The sequence below is a fragment of the Chlamydotis macqueenii genome, chromosome 3 (assembly GCF_036417535.1).
Source record: "Chlamydotis macqueenii isolate bChlMac1 chromosome 3, bChlMac1.mat, whole genome shotgun sequence".
In the NCBI taxonomy this organism is placed as follows: Eukaryota; Metazoa; Chordata; class Aves; order Otidiformes; family Otididae; genus Chlamydotis; species Chlamydotis macqueenii.
Window position 1 is genome coordinate 1,335,715 of NC_141558.1, and position 25,429 is coordinate 1,361,143.

Here is a 25,429-nt window from a genome sequence, read left to right on the forward strand (position 1 = left end):
CTCTGCCACCACCCTTCCAACCCTGCAGTGGTGACCACCAAGGAGATTCACAGAGGGGTTTGGATGGGAAGGGAGCATTCAAGCCCACCCAGCCCAACCCCCTGCCAGGAGCAGGGACATCTCCAACCACATCAGGTTGCTCAGAGCCCCGGCCAACCTGGCCTGGAATGTTTCCAGGGATGGGGCATCCACCGCCTCTCTGGGCAACCTGGGACAGTGCTCCACCACCCTCAGCGTAAAACATTTCTTCCTTTTGTCCAGTTTGAGTCTACCTCCTTCCAGTTTAAAACCATGACCCCTTGTCCTGTCCCAGCAGGCCCTGCTGAGGAGTCTCTCCCCACCTTTCCTGCAGCCCCCTTTGGGCACTGGGAGCCGCTCTCAGCTCTCCCCGGAGCCTCCTCTTCTCCAGGCTGAACAGCCCCAGCTCTCTCAGCCTGGCCTCACAGCAGAGCTGCTCCAGCCCTTTCAGCATCTGCGTGGCCTCCTCTGCACCCTCTCCAGCAGCTCCATGTCCTTCTGCTGTTGGGGGCTCCAGAGCTGGACGCAGCGCTGCAGGGGGGTCTCACCAGAGCGGAGCAGAGGGGCAGAATCCCCTCCCTCGCCCTGCTGCCCACGCTGCTGGGGGTGCAGCCCAGGGTGCCGTTGGTTTCTGGGCTGCGAGCGCACATTGCTGGCTCGCGTTGAGCTTCTCCTCCACCAGCACCCCCAAGTCCTTCTCCTCAGGGCTGCTCCCCATCCATTCTCCGCCCAGCAACTTCATCCGCCAGTTCCCTCAGGACCCACGGATAGATCTCATCAGGTCCCATGGACTTCTGCACCTTCAGGTTCCTCAGATGTTCCCAAATCTGCTCTTCCGCTACAGTGGGTGGTTCTTCATTCTCCCCGTCCCTGCTTTTGCATTCCACAACCTGGGTGATGCGGCTAGAGCTCCTCTGCAGATCCCAGAGCTTTGTGCCAAGCGAGATCCCCCACAGTGACATCATGCTGACAAACAACGGCTGCAATGTCCTCCCAGAGCCCGTGGACCCGCTGTCCCCAAGCAGAGAAATTTGTCAGCACAACGGGGACAAGTCCCATGTATTGGTCCACGGAGAAGACCACGACAAAGCAGGTTGTCCACCTGCAGCCCAGAGAGTACCACGCCGGAGCAGATATCCACGCTGCAGCCCAAGGAGCGGACGTGCCCGGAAGGATGCTGCTGCCCGTGGAGGAGAGCCCACACAGGAGCCATTTTATAGCAGGAACTGGGAAAAATCCATGTTGGAGCAGTCTGGGAAGGGCTGTATCCCTTTGGTGGGACCCCACGCCGGAGCAGGGGATCAGCGACACCAAGAGCTACGGACGAGTGGCAACCCCCATTCCCCATCCCTCTTTGCCCCTTGGGGGACAGGCGGTCACAGAGTTGGGAAAGAAGGAGCCAAGCTGAAACTGGGAAGAAGGTGGAGCGGGGAGACGTTTTTACTTTTGTTTTTGTTTCTTACGATCCTGCTCTGGTTTTAATTGGCAATAAATTAAATGGATCTTCCCCAAGTTGAGTCTGTTTGGTCTGGGGCGGCAGTTAGTCAAGTTCTCACAGAATCGCACGATCACAGAGCGGTTTGGGTGGGAAGTGTTCTGGTTTTGTTAGTGAGGGGGGGCCTAAGGTGGTATCTTCTGTAGGAAACTGCTAGAAGTTGCTCCCCTTTGTTCAGTGGACTCGGCCGGGCCTAGGGCGGACCCGCTGCTGGCCAAGGCCGAGCCAATTGGTAGCAGAATGTCCCGTGATAACGCCTCTGCGATAACGTATTTAAGTAGGGGAAAACAGGAAAAAGAGGGGAGAAGATGTGAAGCAGCTGAGCGGGGGGCAGAGAGGGGGAGGCGCGAGCCTCATGGGCCTTGCAGGCCTCACCCTCTGGCCTCCCGCCGGGCAGCCGACTGGGCCCAACTCGGCCCGGCCCGGCTGCAAGAAGTGGAGAGGAGATGAGAAGTGAATAAGATGTAAAAAGGATCCTGAGAGGCGTCTGCCAGCCTGTTGTGAGGAACGGCTGCAGACGCCAAGGTCAGTTCAGAAGGAGGGGGAGGAGTAATGTGGCTCCTGGCCAAGATTCCTCTGCAACTCGTGGTGAAGACCATGGTGGAGCGGGTTGTCCCCCTGCAGCCCATGGAGGTCCACGGAGGGGCAGAGATCCACCTGCAGCCCGTGGAGGACCCCACGCCAGAGCAGGTGGAGGCCTGAAAGCGGCTGTGGCCCGTGGAGGGCCCGCTGGGGCAGCTGTTCTAGAGGGACTGCACCCCGTGGAAGAGATGACCCACGCCGGAGCAGTTTCACGGAGGACTGTGGCCCGTGGGAGGGACCCCACGCTGGAGCAGAGGAGGAATGCGAGGAGTTCTTCCCCTGACGATGATACAGCGGCGTAAAACAACGCGTGATGAACTGACCGCGACCCCCATTCCCTTTTTCCCCCCCGTGCCGCTCGGGAGGGGAAGGTAGTAGAGATAATGTTAAGCCCGGGAAGAGGGAGGGGTGGGGGGAGGTTATCTTGTTCCCTGTCTCATTCTCCTGCTAATTTTAGAAAATAAATGAATAGTTTTCCCCAAGTCGAGTCTGTTTTGCCCGTGACGGTAACTTTAAGGATTTCTCCCCGTCCTTATCTCAAACCTTGAGCCGTTTTTCTTATATCATCTCCCCCTGTTCTCTCGGAGGGTGGGGGGAGCAGGAGAGAGACTGCGTAGTCTGGTCCTGATCAGGGCTGAACTACGACAGAAGGGACTTCTGAAGGTCATCTGGTCCAAGCCCTGTGCTGTGCGCAGGTACACGTTCCACTAGATCAGGTTGCTCAAAGCCTCGTCCAACCTGGTGTCGTAGTTTAGCCCCGGTCGGGACCAAGCTCCCCACACCCTCCAAGAGAACAGGGAGAGATAACATAAGAAAAACAGCTCGAGGTTTGAGATAAGGACAGGGAGAGATCCTTAAAGTCACCGTTATGGGTCAATTTTCCACAGGGGTGCAGGCCCTCCGGAATGGCTGCCCCAGCGGGGCCTCCACGGGCCACAGCCACCTCTGGGCCCCCGCCTGCCCCGGCGTGGGGTCCTCCACGGGCTGCAGGGGGATCTCTGCTCCTCCGTAGGCTCCATGGGCTGCAGGGGGATCTCTGCTCCTCTGTGGGCTCCCCGGGCTGCAGGGGGATCTCTGCTCCTCCGTGGGCTCCCCGGGCTGCAGGGGGATCTCTGCTCCTCTGCGGGGCTCCTCTGAGGCACGTTGGTCTAACCTACTCCCCATCCTTCCCCCTCAGGTTCCGCACCCTCCCGGCAGCCCCTGACGCAGGGGCTCTCTGGGGCGACCGCTCCCCGAAGGCTTCACCATCTCCCACGGCAGCCCAGCCCCGGGTGGCCGTGGCAGCCATTCTGTGTTGACGCCACGTCAGTATTGCATCACAAAGGAGGCTTTTGTATCGGTGGGTTTCGGGGAGGCTCAGGTGTCATTTCAACTGCGTGCAAGCCAGCGAACGAACGAGCAGCTGGGCAAGAGCGTGGAAAACGCATCCGAGATGGGAAAAAACCCAAACCAGCAGGTAGGAGCGGGGCGCTTCGGTGTCACCCCAACCCGTCCTCCCCGCAGTGGATCTCGGCGGGTTCCTCGGCCTCCCCAGCTGAGCCCGCGGCACATCCCCTTACCACGCAGAACCTCTGCAGGAGATGCTGGCGCTCCCTGTGCCAGACGGAGCAGTGGAAGCTGAGGCTGCTGCTCTTCATCGCCGGCCTGAGCATCTGGACGCTCTGCACGCTCGTGATGCCCTGCGCCCCCAGCCTGTTGGCTGTACTGGCTCTGGCCATCTTCATCACTTGGTGGCCCAATAGCGAGGCCAAGGTAGGTGTCCATCCCAACACCACCCCAACACTGCCTGGGCAGGGGTTAGCACCCCAGGGTGCTCTGGAGAGGCCCCAGTTTGGGAGGAAGCAGTGAACAGTGGCCACTGCCCACCCAGCCAGGCCCTGCTCTGGAGCCACCGAGCAACCTCCGCTTGGGCAGCAGGCTCGGTGCCAGCGACACTCCTGTCCCTGGAACTGCGGGGACCCTTCCCGGGGTCCCTGTTTCCTGGCTGAGGAGAGACGCTCTGCACCAACCCAGGGCTCGCTTTCCAGGACCAGGAGACCTCTGCGAGGAGGAGGTTTTGGAGACGCAGGAGGTGGGAGGCGAGAGGTGAGCAGCCCCGTCCCGGAGCTGCGCCACGCTCCGCAGCAGCTCCCGGCCGAGGGAGCCCGTTGCAGCTGGAGTCCCCGCCACAGCTGCCCTTGCCCACTCTCCTCCTGCCTCCTTTCCCAGGAGCAGCCTCTGCAAGGGAGCGCGCCCGGAAAAGAGGAGACGCGGGACAAGCTGGACATTTCGGTGCTGACACCGGCTCAGAGCTCCTCAGGAACCAGCCCTCCATCATCAACGTGGAGGAGCTCGCCAGATCCCTGATGGAGTCCCTGGACTTAAACCAAGTCTGCCTGGACCTGCTGGAAAAGTTGAAGGGGGTTCAGGATACCAGCGCCGCAGTCCCGTGCGGAGCCATCAGGAAAGAAGCTCTCGTCTGCCTGCAGTGCCCTCAATGCCTCGCCGACAGCTGCCCGCACCACAGCGAGCGCGCGGCGCAACAGGACCTGCCCACGCTGGCCGCCGTCCTCTACACCGTGGACATCCTGGTGCACGAGGAGCACGTGCAGCTGGAGATGGAGCTGTGCTTCGAGCTGGCCGTGGGTGGGGAGCCGGTCTACGCGTGGGGGATAACCCAGCGGCTCCCCAAAATAGCCCTGGAGAGATGCTGCCGGGACTGCAACGCACCTCTGCCCAGAGCCCTGGCGACGGCGAGAGCTGGCGGGCGTCGTTCGCCGTCCTCGCAGCCCAGGGAACAGCAAGGGGCCGGATGAGCCTGGCCAGGCGGGACGCACGCGCTCCTCCCGCACGGCAGACGCGACCAAAAAGCAGTGATAGCGGCAGCGCAGACCTGCAGCCAGCTGGGCAGGGGCAGTCTCTCCCCGGCACGGGCGCCACGTTTCCCCTGCCCCCATCGACCGGCTGCACAGAGTTGGGACGGAGCCCCCGCCCGCGCGGGGCACAAGGGCCTGGGGCAGGGGGTCGGTCTGCAGCGCGTCTGGCAGTCCTGGTCCAAAGCGAAGAGCCGCGTGCGGAGGAGCGCCGAGGCCGAGCGGGGCCGCTTGCGGATGGCAGGGAGCCGGGCACACGACGACTCCGCGGAAGGGGACCGGATGGTGCCGTTCAATTTCCGGTTGAAGGTCCGTGCGCTCCTCCACACCACGACGATGGAGGCGCAAGGAGCACCGGGAAAGGTGGAACTGGGAGGAGCGTGGGCAGGGTGAGCGCAGCACGGGAGGGCAGAGACGGGTCCGGGCTGTCCGGTGCAGCCGCGGAAGCCGTGTTCTTCAGGCGGCATCTCCGTAGGATGAGATGCTGTGGCCTGGGAGCGTTGGGATGACGGTGAGAGCTGTGATGGCCTCTCGCCGAGTTCCGCTTTGGACGGAGCTGTTAATCAGGAGTGGGACTGACACTGTGAGACGTGTCCACCTGGTTTGTGTCGCTGTGAAGCAATACTCGGGTTGCACGGTGAAATGTGACCCTCTCTGTACAGGGAATCTTTGATTGTCCTGTTTGTTCTTAAACAGCCACAGGCTTAGGGCAAACAGGAAGATGTGTACATAGTTCTGTAAGTTTTGTTTAAAGTTATAAATAAACCTCCCAAATACGTTTAAGTTATTAAAAATGTGTTTGGCAGGATCCACTCCTGCCTTAGCAGTTTGACATAATTAAGGATTTTACCCGCTTAGCAGCGCTGTTTGCATAAGAAGGACACTTGACAACGGAGCGAGCAAAAGGCCGGAAAAGCCGGCCGGGGGCTGATGGCCACGGGCACTAAACAACCCCAAATACGGGACCCGCCGCTTCGTTACTTTTAGCCAATTAACACCTGTGTAGCGGCCAGTGATACGCTCTTGGCCGATCGGTACCTGCCGCGAACGGTGTGAGCAACCAACGGAGTGTAGATTGTGAGCTCCCCAAAAAGGAGACAGGCACGGTGCGGGACTGGGAGAGGTTGTAAATACGGTAACTGTGAACAAAGGGGTGCGCGTCTTGGGGGAGCAGAGACCCCCGGCGCACCCAGCGCTGTCTGCCTGTTTCTGTTCAATAAATTGGAAACTGTGATTGGAATCCTGTTTTGGGACTCAACTCATTTATAACAACCCCAGCTTGGTGACCCCTTCCTCCCTCTTAGGGTGGCCAGGAAGAGCCTGCCCGCTGGCCAACGCCCCCGCTGCAGCCGGCAGACGAACGCAGAGAAGTGACTGAGGATTCCTGCCCAGCAGCAACCCCTCCGTCCCACTGGTGGCCGCCCCAGGACCTGCAGAAGAACCGAGCGAGGTCCTCCAGCAGCTGCGAGAGCTCTCCCCGGGAACACGAGACCTCGGCAGGAAACTCGGCCGTGAAACTGAGCCTTTCCCAGGATAAAACCAGAGCGTCCTTAAAACATCCTGGACGGCTCCTCAGGTATTGATCCAGCGGCGGGGCAGTCACCTCCAGGTGTCGGGGACGGTGCCGGCAGCGGGGACAGGCGTTGGGGCCGCTCTGTGCCTCGTCCCCGTGCTGGCGGGGCCAGCGCGTCCCCAGCTGCTCCATCCCGGGGCCCTGCTTCATCCTCGTTTCTACACCCACAAATGGAACTGGTTTGGTTCCGTGCAAGCAGGTCTGGACCTGGGACCACGTCTCAGCACTGCGAAGCTGCTGAGTGGTCTCAGGATGGCCTCAGCCCAGCTGCCAATCCTAATCCCATCCTCATTCACGGGAATTCCTCAGGGCAGTATTAATTGCTGGGTGACATTTCGGACCTGTGGACACTATCGAAGTCTTATAACAGTTTCAGTTAAAGTAGAGTTAAGTCTGAAGCTGTTATCAGCTCCTTACAAATAAATCCTGTTTCTTATCATCTCACTCCGTACAGCAGCGGGGGTGGCCGGGGGGGATCTCTCTCTTTCTCTCCCCCCTTTGCTTGCTGCTCAGTTTCGCTTCCGCGATTGCTGCTTGGGCCGGGCTGGATGGGCCAGCGGGCCGCAGCGCAGTGAGGAACTGTGCATTTTGTCGGGTTTAGTGTCCACATCTTGTGTTATTGTTGTCATTTTCCTCTCCTGGCCAGGCGGCTGCAGGTGGCCCTGGCTGGGCTGGAGCAGGCCCAGGCCCAGCGCTCCCTGCCAGCTCCAGCTGGGCCCTGGGGCGGCTGACGGGGGCTCTGCTTCCCCGGCCGTGCCGCGCAGAGCACGCAGGACCCCAGCCATCCCTCACCGCCCCCCCCCGCCGCCATTTTTCACCCGTTCCCCCCCCCCGCCCACCGCCCTCGCCCCAGCGCGGTTCCCGCCCCGCGCATGCGCAGGAACGGCCGCTGGGTGGCGCGCGGTGCTCGGGAGCGGGAAGGAGCAGCGCGCACGCGCAGTATGAAGCCCGCGGTCGAGGCTCCGTTGGGGGGAGTGGCTGCAAGGCGCACGCGCAGTTATCGCGTTGCTAGGCGACGACGGACCGCTTCAACCGTGGCGCGCATGCGCGGTCGCGGAGTTCCCGAGGGCGGCGGCCTCTCTAGCTGACTACAACTGCGCATGCGCAGCTCTGCCGTTGCTACGCAACGCCGGGACGCTCCAGCCGCGGCGCGCATGCGCGGTAGCTGCCCCTGCGGGCCGAACGCGGCAGCGTGAGCCGGGAAGCGGACGCGGAGACTCCGGTAACCGGTCATGGCCTTCAGCGACCCCGGCCGCGAAGAGCGCATCGCCGCCCGCCGCCACCGCATCGCCGCCCGCCTCGATGCCAAGCGCCGGTGAGAAACGGGGCTCCCCCCCGACCGGCCCGGTGGCGGCGGCCGGCACCCCCCGCCGGCTCCCCCTGAACCGGAGCCGGGCCCGGGCCCGGACCCCTCCCTGCCGCACACCGGCACCGCGTCCCGCACCTTTGCCCCAAACCCCGTGGCTGCTGACGGGTGAGCTCCCCTTCCCTAAACTGGCGCTGGGGTTGGTGCCCCCCCCCCCCCCCCCCCGCCCCAAACCAGCGCCCGTTCCGCACCCCTCACCCCGAACTGGCACCCAGTCCCCAGCCCCCACCCAGGACCAGCACAGGCTCGGAGAGCGGCCCCAGGGCTCAGAAAAGCCCCCACCCCACTCGGCCCCTGGGGCCAGGACCCCCACCACCAGCTGGCAGGGGGCAGGGACCCGGCACGGCCTCGCCGGCCTTCACGGGACCCAGGGCCTCTCCCCAAACCGGCCTTGGGTCAGGGCCCCCCCGAACCCTGGACCGGCCCGAGACATTCCCTGCTGGATGGCAGGAGGGCAAGAGCCCGCCCTCCCAGCTCAGCCCAAAGCCCAGGACATCCCTGTCCTGTCCCCAGCCCAGCGCTGCGGCAGCGACACCCCCGTCCCCAATTATTGCCCTGCCGCGGACCCTCTGCCCTGCAGCGCAGGAGTCACCAGCCCTGGGCTGTGCTCCCAGCTCCAGAAAGGGGAGCCTGGAGCCCGTTTTCCCTCGAGGAGGCTGCTCCGCCCTCTCCTGCCTCCTTTCTGCATCCGTGGGGACCTCCTGGCCCGGGACGAAAGCTGCCGAGGGGAAGGGAGAGCGAAGGGCGCTGTGCCGAGCCGTGCAGCCTGGGCTGGGATCGCGGAGCCAAGGCCATCTCCCAGCGTTAGGCAGACGGCGTGGTTCAAAACGCGCTCTGTTCTCCCCTGCGCTGCCCAGGGAGGCCCTCGGAGAAGAGGCAGAGTGGAAGGTGGCTGAGGAGGAAGAGCAGAGCAGGAGCCAGAAGCTGATGGAGGAGAGCAGGCAGGTGCGGCAGTGGGACAGCAAGGTCCCCTCGGGTCCCCCCCCTCCAGACATTTGGCTGGACCCTCCTTTTAGCTTCGCGCGGTGCTTGGTGTCACACGGCAGCATGGGTGGGAGAAGAGGCAGGGACAGAAACTCCTCAGGACTGGGTGTGGGGTGACTCCTGGGCTGGGTCCCGGGATGTGATTTCCCTGGGACAAACAGCTCTTGGAGCGGAAGGCTCTCCGGGTGTGAGACGTGTCCCACCTGCTCCACAGAGGCTGGCCAAGCTGCTCTTCCACGGCACGCGGATGGTGACAGATATCCAGGTGGCTGCCGACCAGAGGGAAACGCAGAGGAGGGCAGAGGAGGCAGAGCTGAAGCGGGAGAGGTGAGAGCGCGTGCGCGGGGTCTGCGCCACTGGGAAGGAGCGGTGGGGATGTTGGGGCAGCTTTCGAGGATCTTTCTCCTTGGAGGTGCTCGGCAGCGCCTGGACAAGGCCCCGCACAACCTGCTCTGGCGCTGAAGTTAATCCTGCTGTGCCCGAGAGGCAGCGATTTCCCGAAGCCCTTCCAGCCTGGCTTATTCCCTGATTTTCTCTGCCTGCCTTGCTGGGCAAACCTGTCCTGCCTCACCAGAGGAGCGGGGCGCTCACCAAGGGCCTGGCTCCTTCAGCCCAGCACTGGGAGATCAGCTGGGAAACGCTGAATCCTTGCTCCCGCTGCCGTTGGAGGGCACTGCAGGAACACTCGATGGGAGGCTGGCTGGAGCAAGCCCTGTGTCCCTTGCTCAGCTGGTTTCCCAGTGGGAATCTCATGAAGGAAGCAGGTGCTGTGTCCAGGAGCGGGTTTTGGGGTGGCAAAGGCGGCTGCTGATCAACCTGACGCCTGGGCCATCCCCAGAGCACGGCGGATGGTGCCGCTGTTTGGAAGAGGAAGGAGTTTTGCGGTGCGGACGTGGGTTGTTCGGTGCCCGCGGCCTCTGGGCGGCTGGCCTCCCAGCTCCCCATTTGCTCCTTCCTGCCCGCAGGCTGGAGAAGCTGGAGAAAGAAGCCAAGTCCAGCGTGGCCAGGTTTGAGGAGATCACCTCCAAGTGGGCCTTGGCCAAGGAGCTGAGGATCCCGCAGGAGCTGCAGCAGCTGCTGAGCCAACAGCAGCAGAGGTGCGCGCTGCTCCTGGAAGAGAAGAACAAGCTCATCGCTGACCTGCAGCAGGTAGCGTGGGGACCGGGCGGGGACAACCGGGAAGGACGGGGGAGGTTTCCAGCTCTGCAGGATGCTGTTCTAAAGCGGCACCCGTGGCTGGCTGGCTCTTCAACCCGCCGTCACGTGGCAGGGATCTGGGGAGTGTCGGTGCGGCTCAGAACTGTGCCAGGAGGCGCAGTGCCAGTGTCCCAGCGTTGGGCGATGGGGTCGGGTGCCCTGGCCCTGCTGGGTGGACAAGGACCCTTTCGGTTACCCCTGAGGGTTCCTGGTCAAATACTTCTCTCTGATTTCTCCTCCTCCAGGAGCTGAAGAACAAAGACGAGCAATACGCGCAGGCCGTTCAGAAGCAGTCGGATGACATCCACCTGCTTTTGGAGAGGATGGAGGAGCAGACCAGGCTGATGCTGAAAACGTACCGCCGCAGACTCCTGCAGATGGAGGTAGCCAGCTCACGCGGTGGAGGGGGAGTCCCACCTGCTTGCTGGCTGATTCCTCATCTCTCCAAAAACCAGAAAGGACCATGGTGGTTCTTTAGCTTTCATCAAGCCGTGATTTCCAGTGAGCTCGCGGAGCCACCCACCGCCAAGAGCGTCCCTCCCAGCTCGGGGTGGCTGAGAGCAGCAGTCCCCGTGGGGTCACCGGGTGGGGTCTCCGCCAGCTGGGTCCTGGCGTGGAGAGGAGAGATCAGGCCAGCGCGTGTTCATGTCTCCTTCACAGAAAGCTTTTGAGCTGGAACGGCGAGAGCTGCTGGACAACAACAGGAAGGAGTGGGAGGAAGCCATGCAGGCCCACAGAGCACGGGAGGTGAGGTCCATGTGAGATGTAGAATCTCCTCGAGTCCAACCGTTAAACTCACACTGCCAAGTCCACCGCTAAACCACGTCCCCAAGCACATCTACGCATCTTTTAAACACCTCCAGGGACGGTGACTCCACCACCTCCCTGGGCAGCCTGTTCCAGCGCTCAACAACCCTTTCAGTGAAGAAATTTTTCCCAATATCCAACCTAAACCTGCCCTGGCACGACTTGAGGCCATTTCCTCTCGTCCTATCACAAGTGATTCGGGAGAAGAGGCCGACCCCCCCCTCACTCCACCCTCCTGTCAGGCGGCTGTGGAGAGCGATGAGGGCTCCCCTCAGCCTCCTCCTCTCCAGACTGAACAACCCCAGTTCTCTCAGCCGCTCCTCACAGGATTTGTGCTCCAGACCCCTCACCAACTTCGCTGCCCTTCTCTGGACGCGCTCCAGCACCTCAATATCTTTCTGGTAGTGAGACGCCAAAGGCTGCCAGGACCAGTGCTGCTCTCCAGCATGGGGCTGCCTTGAAAGCCCGGCGTGCAGGCAGGCAGCTGGTTCCTCAGGAGGGTGGGGGGCACAGGGGCAGTTTTTCAGCCCACTTTGCAGGGGAATGATCCGTAGGTGACCTTGCTTTGGGCTGGCCAAAGGAGCTGTGGTCCCGGGAGGAAGCTGTCAGGGCTGATGGACGACGTTCTCCTTTTACTCGTAGGTGGAACACCTGCGTGCCCGTATGAAGAAGGTGGAAGAGTTTGAGAAACAGCTGAGACAGCTGGGGATGCAGGATGAGGAGGAGTACAACAACATGAAGACCCAGCTGGAGAACGACGTGCAGGTAGAGAAAAGGCTGGCGTGTGCCGTGTGAGGAGGCAGTGGAGCAGATCTCCCTGGGCTTTTCCGTGCGGAGCTGGCTCCGTGGGGCAGCTGGTACCTGGTCACCTCAGCTCTTCAGCGTGCACAGTCCAGCCCCCTGTCAACGGGGTGATGGAGCTGTTCTCTCCTCTCCGTGGGTCCTACACCACGGTGTCCATCTGCCCTTGGCTCTCAGAGGGCTGTTTGTCCCATGGGATGTCCTCCTAGGAATTCCAGGGAAATACGAGCCAGGGATGATGTCTAGAAGGCTTTGCGCAACTTCAGGTGAAATATTGCAGGTCCAAGGTCCCTGTCAGCCTGCAAGGGCTTGTCCAGGGAGGGCATTCCTGGCTTGGCGGTTGCTTTGCCTTCATATTGGTCACCTGGAAGGTGACACAGAGTGCCTAACGTGGGCAGCTGGCTCTGAGCTGTTTGGAGAGGGAGGCAGCAGCACGCTGGAGACCGAAGTTCAACACGCTTGGGAGCAGGGGAGAGAATCTAGAAGAGACCAAGCAGAAAATGACCCGTAAGAAAAAGCTTAGGCTGGGGTTGCTTAGACCAGGGAAGAGATTTCTGTAGGGAGGAGCTAAGTCCACGTAGAATCACAGAATCATTAAGGTTGGAAGAGACCTCCAAGATCATCGAGTCCAACACCACCGTGCCCACTAAGCCATGTCCTGCAGTGCCACGTCTGCACGTTCTTTGAACACCTCCAGGGACGGTGACTCCACCGCTGCCCTGGGCAGCCTGTTCCAGTGCCTGGCCACTCTCTCAGTAGAGAAGTGTTTCCTGGTATCCAACCTAAACCTCCCCTGGTGCAACTTGAGACCGTTTCCTCTCGTCCTACAAACGTGCACAGTTCTGTAGAATGGAGGAGGAGAATGACTTCTTCTCTGTGTCCACTGTAGATGCCAGAAAAACTCATGGGGTGGAGTTTTGGTCGAGAAGATTCAAACTGCTGTTCAGATTTAGGCGGGGCCAGGGGTCGGCTGGGGACACGCGCGTAGGGAGATGGGGTTTGGAGATGCAGGATCGGTGGGATCCAGGTTTCAGCGTGGCCTTTGCTGATGGCACGGCTGGGTTTTGTGTTTTTTGGAAATGGCAGAACCTGGAGAGGCAGATCCAGCAGGTGAAAGCCGCCTACCATCTGAACCGCGAGAAGCTGGAGTACAACCGGCAGGTGCTTGAGAAGCGGGACGAAGAGAACACCACCTTCAGATCCCGGCAGAAGAGGAAGATCAACCGGTACAATTCCGTCCCTGGAAGATGGGCTCTGCCTTACCCGCCGTCACCTCCCACGCTCCGTTATTTGCGGAGCCCGTCACCTGGCACAGGCCAGCGAGCTCTGTCCCAGCTGGGTACAGCTTTGCTGTCACCTCCACCCAGGCTCCAGGGCTTGCTCAACAACCTCCGGAAAAAACTGACTGACCAGGAGAAGCAGTTCCGAGAGGAGACCCAGAGCCTGGCAGCCGACCGCGAGCGCATCGCGAGGCAGTACGAGGAGCTGCAGAGGAGGATGAGGTGAGGCGCGTGGGCGTCGACCCGCGATGAGGCCTTGCGGCACCTTTTTGGGGCACGGAGCATCCTTCCATGGACCATCTCCCTTCCGCACAGGCACTTTGCCATCAGCGATGCCAAGAAGTTCAGGGAGGTCTGGAAAATGAACGAGGAGGAAGCCAAGGGGCTGGCGCGGAAAGCCCTGGACGCGGATCGCGTCATTCACAGCCAGCAGCTGGGGCTGCCCTGGGAAGAGCCTCCGTACCCCTTCCTGAACAGCGTCAGCCCCCTGCAGCTCGCCAAGGCCAGGAGGGGGGCCACCAAGCTGGCTGCGGAGGTCCTGAGAGGTGGGATGCCCAGTGCCCTCGTCGCCCCTGTGGCACCGGGAGACCCTCGCCTTCCACCGGGACAGCCCCTCCTGTCCTTGCCGTTGTGGGGTGGGGTCTCGCAGGGGGCACACTGCCAGTCCAGGCAGGGGCTGTTCCCAGCCCCGAGCTGGCTCCTGCCAAACCGACTTGGGGATCTTTGCACTGCGCTTTGCCCAGTGCTCCCAGTTCCAGACCAGCTCCCAGTCCCAGACCAGCTGAGAAGATCTTTAGGATGCTTTCCAGGTCTCGGGGGGAAAATGGTGGTGCTCTCTTCGCCTGGGGAGCGCAGCCAGCTCACAAAGGCTGAGCTCACCCTCCTCTCCCCCCGTTTCAGAGAGGAGCTCCAGGGGACAGGAGGAGGAAGGGAGAGAGGAGGAGAAGGAAGAAATGGGCAGTGGAGGAAAAGAAAACCCAGCGAAGGCTGAGGACAGACTGGCAGCCCTGCGAAACATCTCCAAGGCGACGGCCAAGAGGATCCTGGAGCTCGTGAGCGACGAGTCGGTGCGTGACGGTGCAGCACACGCCTGGGTCAGGGGGCAGGCGTGCTCTCCCCTGGCTGCTCCAGCTCGTGGTGAATCCCTCCCGAGCTCCACGCCTTGGGCGAAGGCTTCTGCGTGGTGCTGCCTTGCTGTGCCCAGCAGCCCGTTGTCAGAGAGCTGCCCCCGGGGCCGGGAGAGCGTCTCCACTTCGGCACCCGGAGCTCCAGGCTGTTCCCCGTCTCTGGGGACAGTCAGCAAGAGCTTCGGCTCGTGAGGTCCTTGTGGCGTCACCGCGCTGATGACTCTTCTCTCTTCCCCGTCTGCTGGGTGTCTCCCAAGGGTTTCCTCGTGGAGAGAGAGCTGCTGAGGCCCCTGGGCACGCTGGGGAGGCGCAAGCGCATCCTCGTGAAGCTGGAGTCCATCTTTGCGGTGAGCTGTGGCTCGGGGGCTGCGGGGAAAGCTGGCGGTGGCCGGGGAGAGCTCTCTGCCCCGTGTCACTTCGCTCCCCCCGTCCCGCGACGTCTCTGAGGGACGCTGAGCTGGTTCCTCTGCTCCCCAGGCCCTGCAGATCCACAGCGAGGATGACCTGCACCAGCTGGTGGAGTTTTTCCTCAAGTACAAAGCCCAGGAGGTGGCTGGTGGCCAGGTGGGACCAGTGGGGAGAGCCCAGCAGAGCCGGGGGTCCAGGAACAGGGGAGCAGAACGTCTCCTGAACAGCCAGGGAGGGAGAGAGGGGGACAGGGTGGCCTAAATTTGCCAAGGGAGCTGGAAGCTCCCAGAGGGAGGGTGGCTCTGGTGAGGAGGAGGAGGTAGGTGGTGGAAGGCAAAGCGCGCAGCTCACACCCCTTCCCTCCAGGGCCAGGGCAGCCCAGGTGGAGAAGGCGTCCCCGATCCGGCCGAGGACAGGGAGGACGGTGGATCCGGCGCCCGCAGGGACGAGGTCAAATCCCCCGGGAGCTCGCTGGGCTCCCTCCCGCCTGTGCACATCCACGCTGACGATGTCCTCAAGATCCTGAAAGCGTTTGTGCAGGATTATGACAAGCTGAGGTAGGAGTAGGGGCGGCTGTGGTGTGGGGGGAGCCAGGCTGGGGCTGTGGGGGCATGCAGGCGGGGCTGGGGGTGACTGGGTTCCCCTTCCTTCCCCAAAAAATTCCAGAGGGGTGGGGAGGGTCCTATCAGGGCAAGGGGGTGCAGGCGGTGCCTGCGTGAGGGGCTGGGGCAGCCCGGGGAGGGGAGCGAAGCCGTGGGGCAGGCAGGTGCCAGCGGCGGGGTCGTGCTCATTCGTGTGACGACAGCGGCAGTGCTCAGTGCAGCTGAGGGGTACGGGGCTGTGCCGGGCGAAGAGCTGAGCCCCAGGGCTGTGCTCTGCGTCCCGCAGGGAGGACGGATCAGCAGAGGAGGTGCTGCAGGCTTGGGACATCCCCGGAGACGAGGAGTACTGGGAAGCCCTGGCCCACGTTCTCCCCGAGGCGAGGCTGAAGCTGTGGGACGCGCTGGCAGCGGCGCTGAAGGAATATTAGTGAGTGCCCGGCAGCGGTGCTGGGGCCGGGGCTGGGCTGGGGGAACGGCAGCGGGGCTGGCACCCGCGGGCCACGTCACCCCTCTGCCTCCCTTCGCAGCCAGGTCCTGAAGCGCAGGGCCAGCCTGCTCGCCGAAACGGCCGTCCTGCAGCGGCAGAACTGCGAGCTGGGCCTGCTGCTGGAGGAGTACGTCAGCTGCGGCGTGAGCGCGATACCCCCCTGCCCCGCGGCGTCCTGAAACCCGTGGCTGTGGGGCTCAGGGTGCTTCTCCCCGCAGGTGAACGGCAAGCGGTCTGCCTTCCCGTGCCGTGGACGCACCTGACCCCCTCCTGCCCCGGGGAGGCGCCGAGAGGAGGGCGCCCAGGGCCCGGCAGGGGCCAATAAACCCTTCCCCGATTTTACACCTTGTTCCTCACTTTTCCTTTTGCTGCCCCAGTGCCTTTCCAGCCCCCTGGGGTTCCTCCCAAAACACCCCACCCCCAATTCCTTTTCCCTCATCCGTCCCTGTGCTGCTACACCCGTACCGAAATTCCGCATTTCCGAGGCCCCGTCGGCCCGAAGCGGTGCTGCCGGCACAGTTATCTCCGGGAGGGCTGCATCGCATCCACGACTCCTGTCCGCCCCTCCAGTTCACACCAGTTATATCTCATTCCCAGTACAGGCTTCCTGGCCAGCTTTATCTTTTAACCTTGACTCTCCTGCCCAACGCTAACGCGGCATGAGCGGTTTCTCACACCAAAGTAGAATAACACAGTAACACTTTTATTTTTTTTTTTTTGCTCCCTGTGCCCTTGAATAGTTTTCACTTTTCTCCTCGTCCCCATCAGGGGCTCCAGCCAGCTCCGAGGGCCGGTGGTCTCCCGGGATGGCTTGCTCGCAGTCCCCCTGGGCTACAGCGGGATCCGTGGGGCACAGATGCAAACAAAGAGGCCGAGAGCGAGGGGGTGGGAGGCGGGGAGAGGGTTTTGGGGCAGGGAAGGCGAGGACGGACACGCTGCCTGGGACAAGGGAGCGGCAAACGCTGCTTGGCACAGCTCAACTTGCTCCCGGGACCACCAAGGCTCCAGCTCCTGGAGTCAGGGGATGTGAGGACCGAGCTCCTGGAGTCGTGGGATGGTCCAAGAGCCCAGCTCCTGGAGTCAGGGGATGTTGTGAGGACCGAGCTCCTGGAGTCAGGGATGGTCCAAGAACCCAGCTCCTGGAGTCAGGGGGTGTTCTGAGGACTCAGCTCCTGGAGTCATGGGATGGTTCAAGAACCCAGCTCCTGGAGTCAGGGGATGTTGTGAGGACCGAGCTCCTGGAGTCAGGGATGGTTCAAGAACCCAGCTCCTGGAGTCAGGGGATGTTGTGAGGACTCAGCTCCTGGAGTCAGGGATGGTTCAAGAACCCAGCTCCTGGAGTCAGGGGATGTTGTGAGGACTCAGCTCCTGGAGTCATGGGATGGTCCAAGAACCCAGCTCCTGGAGTCAGGGGATGTTGTGAGGACTCAGCTCCTGGAGTCATGGGATGGTCCAAGAACCCAGCTCCTGGAGTCGGGGGATGTTGTGAGGACCGAGCTCCTGGAGTCATGGGATGGTCCAAGAACCCAGCTCCTGGAGTCAGGGGATGTTGTGAGGACCGAGCTCCTGGAGTCAGGGATGTTCTGAGAACCCAGCAGCCTCCAGCTCACCAAGGGAAGGACAGCAAGCAGGTGTCAGTGGTCCCAGCCCCATGGGGGGTGGCCCTACACCCCCCACCCCACACAGGACGAGCACGGGAAGTTCATGAACCGGTGGAGATGCCCCCCAGCAGCAGCAGGAGGGTTGAAGTCCGGGGGGGCCCGGGCCGGTGGGATCGTGGGGCTGTGCCCGGGCGAGGGCCCCTCCCCGGCGGCTGCAGCCCGGCCCCCGCCCCGCCCCGCTCCGCCCCTCCGGCCGCCAGTACCGGATGAGTCCCGGCCCCGGGATGCTGCCGGCGTCCGCCCGGGTCCCTCACCGCCCGTCGCGGCGGAGGGGCCGCTGCAAGCGCTGCCGCTCGCCCTCGGCAAGGTAGGAACCGACCCCCACCCCTCCGAAACACCCACCCACCCCCGGGACCCGGGGGAACGGCGCTGCGCACCCCCTCATGTACGGGCACCGGGGCTGGGGGTCCAGGTTCGGGCACCGGGGCTGTCCCGTGGGCTGAGGGGTCCGGGCACCGGGGCTGCCCAGGGCATGGGGGTCCCGGTCTGGGCACCGGGGCTGGGGGTCCAGGTCCCGGGGAGAGCACTGGGGGTCCGGGTCTGGGCACTGGGGCTGCCCTGGGCTTCAGGGTCCCGGTCCGGGCTTGGGGGATGGCACCGGAGCTGGGGGTCCGGGCACCGGGGCTGCCCTGGGAGTGGGGGTCCCGGTCCGGGCACTGAGGCTGGGGGTCCGGGTACCAGCAGGAGAGCACTGAGGGTCTCAGTTCGAGCAGGGGCTGTCCCGGGGGCCGGAAGTCCCGGTCTCGGCATTAGGATTGAGGGTTCGGGTTGTGGGGGTCCCAGTCCGGGCACCGGGGCTGGGGGTCCGAGTCTGGGTATGGGGGGTGCTCCGTGGGCTGGGAATCCCGGTACCGGGGCTGTCCCGGGGGCTGGGAGTCCAAACACCGAGGGGAGAGCACTGGGGCTGGGGGTCGGGGTCCAGGCACCGGGGAAGAGCACTGGGGGTCCAGGTCTGGGCACTGGGGCTGTCCCAGGGGCTGGGGGTCCGGACACCGAGGCTGCCCTGGGCCTGGGGGGCCCGGTCTGGGCACTGGGGCTGGGGGGTCCGGGTCTGGGCGTGGGGTCTGCTCCGGGGACTGGGGGTCCAGGCACCGGGGCTGTCCCGGGGGCTGGGGCTCCGGCTCCGGGTGCAGGCACTGAGGCTGGGGGTCTGGTCGCTGGAGTGAGAGCACTGGGGGTCCCAGTCCGGGCACGGGGGCTGAGGGATCCGGGCACTCGGGCTGGCCCGAGGGCTGGGGGGGGGCCCGATCCGGGCACCGGGCGTGGGGCTGCCGGCTCTTGGCCGCCGTTGGCCCCGGGGCGGTGCCGCTCGCCCGGGAGCCGCCCGGGATGAGTCAGAGGCAGGAAACCGATTGCATCAGGAACGGGGCTGTTTTTCCAGCCGGGATTCTCGGAAAGTGCCCTCCAGCCTCCCTCCCTCCCTCCCTCCCTCCATCCATCCATCCATCCCCTCTCTCCCCAGCGCCATGGAGAAGGGCGCCGGCCCCTCGGCCGACAGCCCCCCGACCTTGGCCTCGTCCTCCACCGCCACCCTCAAGGAGGAACTGCTCTGCCCCATCTGCTACGATCCTTTCCGCGAAGCCGTGACGCTCCGCTGCGGCCACAACTTCTGCAAGGCTTGCGTCAGCCGGTCCTGGGAGCGCGGGCACCACGTCTGCCCCGTCTGCAAGGAGGCCTCCTCCTTCGACGACCTCCGCGTCAACCGCACGCTCAACAACCTGGTGGAGATGATCCTCAAGGAAGAAGGGAGGCGGCGGGGGCGGGCTGCCGCCCTCTGCCCCCTCCATCATGAAGAAGCCAAACTTTTTTGCCTGGAGGACAAGGAGCTGGCGTGCTTCGCCTGCCAGAGCTCCAAGCAACACGAAGGCCACAAATTGCGAGCGGTGCAGGAGACGGCGGCGGATTTCAGGGTGAGGGATGCTCTGGGCGGCGGGGCGGGGGGGGGGGGCAGGGATACATCGGTGGCGTGGAGCTGTATCCGCAGCCTGCTCGTGCCCTGACCCAAACGTGCCTGCGGGGCGATGCTCCAAGGGCTCTGGGGCGATGCTCCGAGGGCTCTGGGGCGCTCCCCGCATTTTCCTTGGCTTGTTTGTGCCACGCCACGTGTTTGGGATGGGGCAAGGGGGGTTGCACAATTCCCCCAGCCGGGATGGAATAACAACCCGGAGCGCCGTGGGGCAGGATGGGGCTGCGTGGGGAGGAGGAGGAGGAGGAAGAGGAGGAGGAGATGACGGGCTCCAGGCATCACGCCAGCACCTGCCGCGTTTCCCAGCTGGGAAAGCGACGGCTGCCGCCCTGACTCAGCCCGCGGGACGCCAGCCAGATTTCAAATGTGGCGGGGCGGCCGCGGGCCCGCCGCTTTGCGAGGCTCGGCAAGCCGCCCGCGGCACCGGGGCAGGCAGGGACTTGATGCTGCGTCGGCAAAAGGGCTGAAAAACACGGGGAGGGAGGAGAGGATTCGCCATGGGGCAAAGCTCCTCGCCTCGCCGCTTGCGGCCGGCGCGACCCCGTGCCACGCTGGCGGACCTCGGCCGCGGGGGAGGAGAGGGCGGATTGAGCGAGGATCCCGCTTAACCGTGTGCTACCGGCTTTTGGGGCTCTTTTGTGTTTTTTTGGGTTTTTTTTTCCGCGCTGGAAACCCCGGGCGCAGGCTTACGAGGGTCCTGAGGGCGTCTCCTCCCCGCAGGCCAAGCTGAAGAACATGGAGACCTCCCTGCGGGAAAAAGCGAAGGATTTTGGGGCCGTGCATCGCTCCTACGAGTCCATCGCCAAACACAACCAGGTGCGTGGGCGGGGAGGCGGCGGGTCCCGTCCTGGCACACGCCGTGGGGGGACTGGAGCAACGGGGCTGTGTGGCAGGGATGTGGATTTTTGGGAGGGCAACTTGGTCCCGGTGGGATCCCGGCATCTCCCTGAGTGCTGGAGCTGGTGGGAGGGGTCCGGAGAAGCGTTTAGGGGGAGGATGCGGGGAGCCCAGGGGATTTGGGGGACGCTCCGAAGGGAAGCGGTGACGTCCCGGCGCGGGGCCAGGCGGAAGCGGCGCGGCTGGAGGAGCGGATCAGGAGGGAGTTCGAGAAGCTGCACGAGTTCCTGCGGGACGAGGAGAAGGCGCTGCTGGCCCGGCTGGCGGAGGAGACGCGGCGCAAGCGCGGGCTGGTCGAGGGCAAGATGAAGCGGCTGGCGGAGGAGAGCCGGGCTCTGCTCAGCGAAGCCCGCCAGCTCCAGACGGACCTCGAGGAGGACGACTACACCTTCCTCATGGTAAAGCCCCGCCGGCGTCCCGTCCCGTGCCCTCCTGCCTCTCCCGGGGTGCTGGGCGACCGTTTGGGTGTTTGCGAGCCCCCGTGGCCCACGGCTGAGGTTTGACGCGTGGTTTCTCCTTCTTTTTCAGAGCCACAAGAACCGCAAGCGCAGGTAAGTCCCGGCCACCACGTCCCCCTGAGTGAGGTCTCTGCCCCCAAAAGATTTCCCAAACCCACCTGTCCCCTTGGGGTCTGGGTGCTGGGGCAGAAGGAGGTGCTGGGGGTCGCCAAGGCCGGGCAGCACCTTTGGGTGCCTCTGGGGCATGGTGATGGTGGCGGGGTGGCGTCCGTGCAGACCCATCGCGAGGCTTGGGGGGAAGGATTAGAGCCGTGATGTTGAGAAGATCTGGTGCTGGGCCCCTCCTGGGGTGATCCACCGCCCTCCTCGGGGTGAGAGCGAGGTTTGGGAGATGTGGGGTGCGGGTGCCGAAACACAGGGCGCTGGGAGACCCAACCTGGTCCCTTCCTCCATCCCTGACCCGTCTCCATCCTCCGCGCCAGGATCGCCTGCACGGCCGAGGAGCCGGAGGCTGTGGCCTCGGGGATGCTCCTCGACGCAGCCAAGTACCTGGGCTCGCTGCAGTACGACGTGTGGAAGAAGATGCTGGACATCATCACCGTAGGTGAGGTGCCAGGTCTAACCCTGCCCCAAAAAGTGGGTTGTCCCGGGGCTAAGGCAGCCTTTGGGTGGGGTGATGGGTGCTGGAGAAGAGGAGGAGCAGCCGTGGCTGTGGCTGGTGGGCCTGGGGAAGGGGGCTTGAGACCAGAGAGGGTGCTCTAGGGGCACTTGCTCCCCAAAACGCCCCGGAGGGTGCGTCTCTCCGTGGTGAGCTGGGTGAGGGAGGGACGGATGACTCCTAACACGCGTCTCCCCACCCCAGTCCCGTTCAGCTTCGACCCCAACTCCGCGGCGGGCTGGCTCTCGGTGTCCGAGGACCTCGCCAGCGTCTCCAACGGGGGCTACAAGCTGCTGGTGGAGAACCCCGAGCGCTTCACCTCGGCCCCCTGCGTCTTGGGCTCTCGCGGTTTCTCCGCCGGCTTCCACACCTGGGAGGTGGATTTGGGCGGCATCACGAACTGGCGGGTGGGGGTGGCCCGGCCCTGCGGTGGCACCCACTGGACCTTCCACCACGACGCACGCTCCGGCTTCTGGTACATCTACCGCTTGCCGGGGAAAGACGGCGAGACGTGCCGAGCGTCCAACGCGGCGCGCTCGGAGATGGCGCCGGGCGAGCTGCGACGCATCCGGGTGGAGCTGGACTGCGACGAAGGGGAGCTCTCCTTCTACGACGCCGACCGCAAGACCCACATCTACACCTTCCACGAGAAGTTCGCCGGCACCGTCTTCCCCTATTTTTACGTGGGGGGAGCGCCCGTGGGCTCGCCCCCCGAGGCTCTCCGCATCTGTCCTCTCCGCGTCCGCGTCCACGAGGACGTCCCCGACTAGCGGCCGCCGCCGCCTGCGTTCGGGCTTCTCCGGATGCTTTTTCAGCTTTCCTCAGGAAAAAAAAATTAAAAAGAAGAGGAAAAAAGGGAAAAAAGAATGTACGTACTGCCTTTTTTTTGTTTTTTGGGTTGTTTTTTTTTTAATTATTAATAAATACTCTGCTCTTCCGCTACGGCTCTGCACCTCTCTGTGCCCAAATCCCCCCGGCTCCTTTCCCGCCCCTCTCCATCACGGATCAAAGCTGGAAAGGCTTCGGGAAGACGGTATCTTCCCTGTAAATAGTAAATTAGGCCATGTGGGGGCTTTCCAGGCTTGTTCACGTGCTGGTGGGTAACGCCAGGGGCCGGCGGCCTTTGTCCCCGCGCCTCAGGGATGGGAAAGGCTGGGATGCAGGCAGAAGGATGCTTGCCCTCTAGGAAAAAAAAATAAAAATAAAAAAATCAGTGGAGGCATCCTTAAGAGTAACAACCCCTCCTCTCCCACCGTTTTCCCCATGACTTGACCCCTCTGAGGGGCTTTTCTGTAAATCCCCAGCTCCGGGAGCCAGGTGATGACGGGCGGTTGGTGTTCGGGGGTGGAAGAAGGCTCGGAGGTGGGATGGGAGGAGACAAAAAAAACCATCTGCCACCCCGTGCTAGCTCTGGCCCGATATTAATCGTGCCAAAAAGGATTTTTCTTCCATCCTGGTGAGCTCTTGGGGTTTAAAGGCGATGCCCTGGGGAAAGGGAGGGAGCCGGGCGGGCGTGCTGCCCTCGCTGCCCGGCGCGGCCCGGGGATGCCGCTGCGACCGGGCGGTTTCCATGGTTTCTCACCACTCGCACAGGATGCTCCTTAGGAACGAGAGCTGGCGGGCAGAAAAAAATCCAAAAGGGAGCTGGCGGGGGCGACCCCCAGGCTCCCCCGCTTCCCTGGCGTCGGCTGACGTTATCTATTTCCAACCCAGCGTACGGGGAAAGGAGGAAAATCGGGAAGGAAATCTGCGTCGCCGTACCCTGACGCTGCCCATCGCCCCCCGAAAAGCTGGAAAAATTTGGCGTGCCGCGGGCGGTTTGGGCAGAAAGCGGCGTTATTTGGCCGCGGGTACCGGGTGTGAAAATGGCAATAAAGGGTAAAACGAGGCCTCGCTTCGGACGGCGAAGCTGAAACATTTTTACTTTTTTTTTTTTTTTTTTTTTTTTCCCAGATCGTTTGGTGAAAAATCGGTTTGCAGGAAACAATATCAATTAACGAGCTGGTTGATTCCCTAAGATTCCACCTTTTTTTTTTTTTTTTTTGGCGTAATAAATGGTACCTGCGTCTTCCCCGGAGCTGGATGTCACTCCCGCCCAGGCGGAGAAGTGGCTTCAGGTGGAAACGGAGGCCGCGATGCTCTTCCTCCCATCCCTCCCATCGCCGGGGAGGCAGCCCGCAGCGACGGGCGATGTCTCCCCGGAACTGAGTGCTTGCTCGCGCGTCCGACGTCGGAGCACGAATTTGGGGTTCGGGGCAGGCGGGCGTCGAGTGGGACCTCTGCAGCCATCGTGTCCCCAGTGCTTGAAATCCCACCCGGGACACGCTGGGTTTTTTTTTGCAGGACCTTTCCGAGCTCCAACCTTCCCCCTGGCAGCAATTAGAAGGATCTCATTAATTAATTTATTGTTATTAATTATTATTACCGCTCAGCAGCCTTTTCGGCTGCTCGCGGTGAGGATGGGGGCACAGCCCCCGTGCTGCCCGGGATCCCGATCCCCATCCATCCCAGCCAAGGGGTGGGCGGGCCCCGCGGGTCCACGCGTGGGCGTGGGGTGCGAGTGGGGTTCCCTGGTGTCTGGGTGGGGCAAAGGAATGCAACCAGGGGAGAGCTGGGGTTGCTGCATTGAAGTCCCCCCCCCCAATCAGCATCCCCCCCTCATTTACAGGGACGGGCGATATTTCGGAGAAGCAGGCGGCTCTCCCATTGGCTCGCGGCCCGGCGATGATGTCATTTCTGCCCAATCCGGGGGAGGACATCACCTTTTTCCCCGCCCCCCCCCACCCCTCCCTCTCCCCGGGTACCAGCCGGTGCCGGGGCATGGTGCGTCCCGGAGAGGTGGGGGGGGAGCAATTGGGGGACCCCCCCTCCTCCCAAAAAAAAGGACATTTCCCGGGGTGTGCCCAGCCCCAGGGCAGCCTGGAGGGTGCAGGGTCCTGGGGGGGGATGCAGGGTCCTGGGGGAGGATTCAGGCTCCCGGGAGAGGATGCAGGGTCCCGGGGGTGGGTGCAGGGTCCCGGGGGTGGGTGCAGGGTCCTGGGAGAGGATTAAGGGTCCTGGGAGAGGATGCAGGATGCTGGGGATGGGTGGAGGGTCCCGGGGGTGGGTGCAGGGTCCCGGGGGTGGGTGGAGGGTCCTGGGAGAGGATGCAGGATGCTGGGGATGGGTGGAGGGTCCTGGGGATGGGTGCAGGGTCCCGGGGGTGGGTGGAGGGTCCTGGGGGAGGATGCAGGATGCTGGGGATGGGTGCAGGGTCCTGGGGGTGGGTGCAGGGACCCAGGGGTGGGTGCAGGCTCCTGGGGGAGGATGCAGGATGCTGGGGATGGGTGCAGGGTCCTGGGGGTGGGTGCAGGGACCCAGGGGTGGGTGCAGGCTCCTGGGGGAGGATGCAGGATGCTGGGGATGGGTGCAGGGACCCAGGGGTGGGTGCAGGCTCCTGGGGGAGGGTGCAGGATGCTGGGGATGGGTGCGGGGTCCTGGGGATGGGTGCAGGGACCCAAGGGTGGGTGCAGGCTCCTGGGAGAGGATGCAGGATGCTGGGGATGGGTGCGGGGTCCTGGGGGTGGATGCAGGGTGCTGGGGGTGGTCCCATACCAGGCCATCCCTCCCAGGAAGGGTTTGGTGGGGACGATGTGGATGGGAAAGAGGTGACAAACAGTGACCCACTGTCACCTTGGGTAGACCCAAATCTCCTTTTTTTTTTTTTTTCTGTCTCTCCTTGAGTTTAGACCAGTGCATGCCGCTGGAGAAAAACCAGTTCGCGGCATTGGAGCAGCCAGAAGGCTTTGAGGGCAACAGCCCCTTGGGATGGTGGCCATCAAGTGTCCCCAGGAGGACACACAGGGCTCCAGGAGCTGACACCAAGGTCCATCCTGCCACCAAACCCTGGTGCTGAGGGACCAGGAGACAAGGAGGCACCTCAAGACATGACCCCTCCCCAGTGCTCCCAGCGTCTCCCTGGGGTTCCAGATCTCCCTGGGTTCCGGCCATCGCAGCCAGCCACGCGGCTAAACTGTGGCCACCAAGGCAGGGTGGCACGGAGGGCTTTGTGCCCTGAGCCTGGACCCACAGGGAGCTCAAAGGAGCGTTTGAGCAGAGCCCCTCGCACCCCGCGCCGTGCCGGCCGCCGCAGGGACCGTCCCCACAATGGCCCTTTGTCCCCCAGTTGGCCCCAGTTGGCTGCTGCACCTTGACTCTTTCCTCCCCTCGG

The 25,429-nt window shown here is 63.3% G+C and overlaps 2 protein-coding genes across 4 annotated transcripts; both read left to right on the forward strand.

The window, feature by feature from the left end:
* Positions 1-7,724: 7,724 nt before the first annotated feature.
* DRC1 (dynein regulatory complex subunit 1) lies at positions 7,725-15,892 on the forward strand. 2 transcript variants are annotated; one of them, XM_086745297.1, is made up of 18 exons: positions 7,725-7,835; positions 8,744-8,831; positions 9,085-9,197; positions 9,836-10,019; positions 10,313-10,450; positions 10,728-10,814; positions 11,517-11,639; positions 12,762-12,901; positions 13,043-13,177; positions 13,271-13,500; positions 13,699-13,764; positions 13,856-14,022; positions 14,340-14,429; positions 14,560-14,646; positions 14,857-15,047; positions 15,379-15,519; positions 15,620-15,722; positions 15,798-15,892. In XM_086745297.1, exons 1-18 carry the CDS (start codon positions 7,753-7,755, stop codon positions 15,840-15,842), a joined length of 2,211 nt encoding a protein of 736 aa, XP_086601423.1. In that variant the 5' UTR covers positions 7,725-7,752; the 3' UTR covers positions 15,843-15,892. The 2 variants fall into 2 exon arrangements, with proteins under 2 accessions (XP_086601423.1, XP_086601424.1); XM_086745298.1 differs by lacking the exon at positions 13,699-13,764.
* A 1,546-nt stretch (positions 15,893-17,438) lies between these two features.
* Positions 17,439-22,161, forward strand: TRIM35 (tripartite motif containing 35). 2 transcript variants are annotated; one of them, XM_086745299.1, is made up of 7 exons: positions 17,439-17,547; positions 18,703-19,150; positions 19,891-20,022; positions 20,271-20,501; positions 20,632-20,654; positions 21,044-21,165; positions 21,424-22,161. In XM_086745299.1, exons 1-7 carry the CDS (start codon positions 17,447-17,449, stop codon positions 21,987-21,989), a joined length of 1,623 nt encoding a protein of 540 aa, XP_086601425.1. In that variant the 5' UTR covers positions 17,439-17,446; the 3' UTR covers positions 21,990-22,161. The 2 variants fall into 2 exon arrangements, with proteins under 2 accessions (XP_086601425.1, XP_086601426.1); XM_086745300.1 differs by having other exon boundaries at positions 19,927-20,022.
* The last annotated feature ends 3,268 nt before the right edge of the window (positions 22,162-25,429 follow it).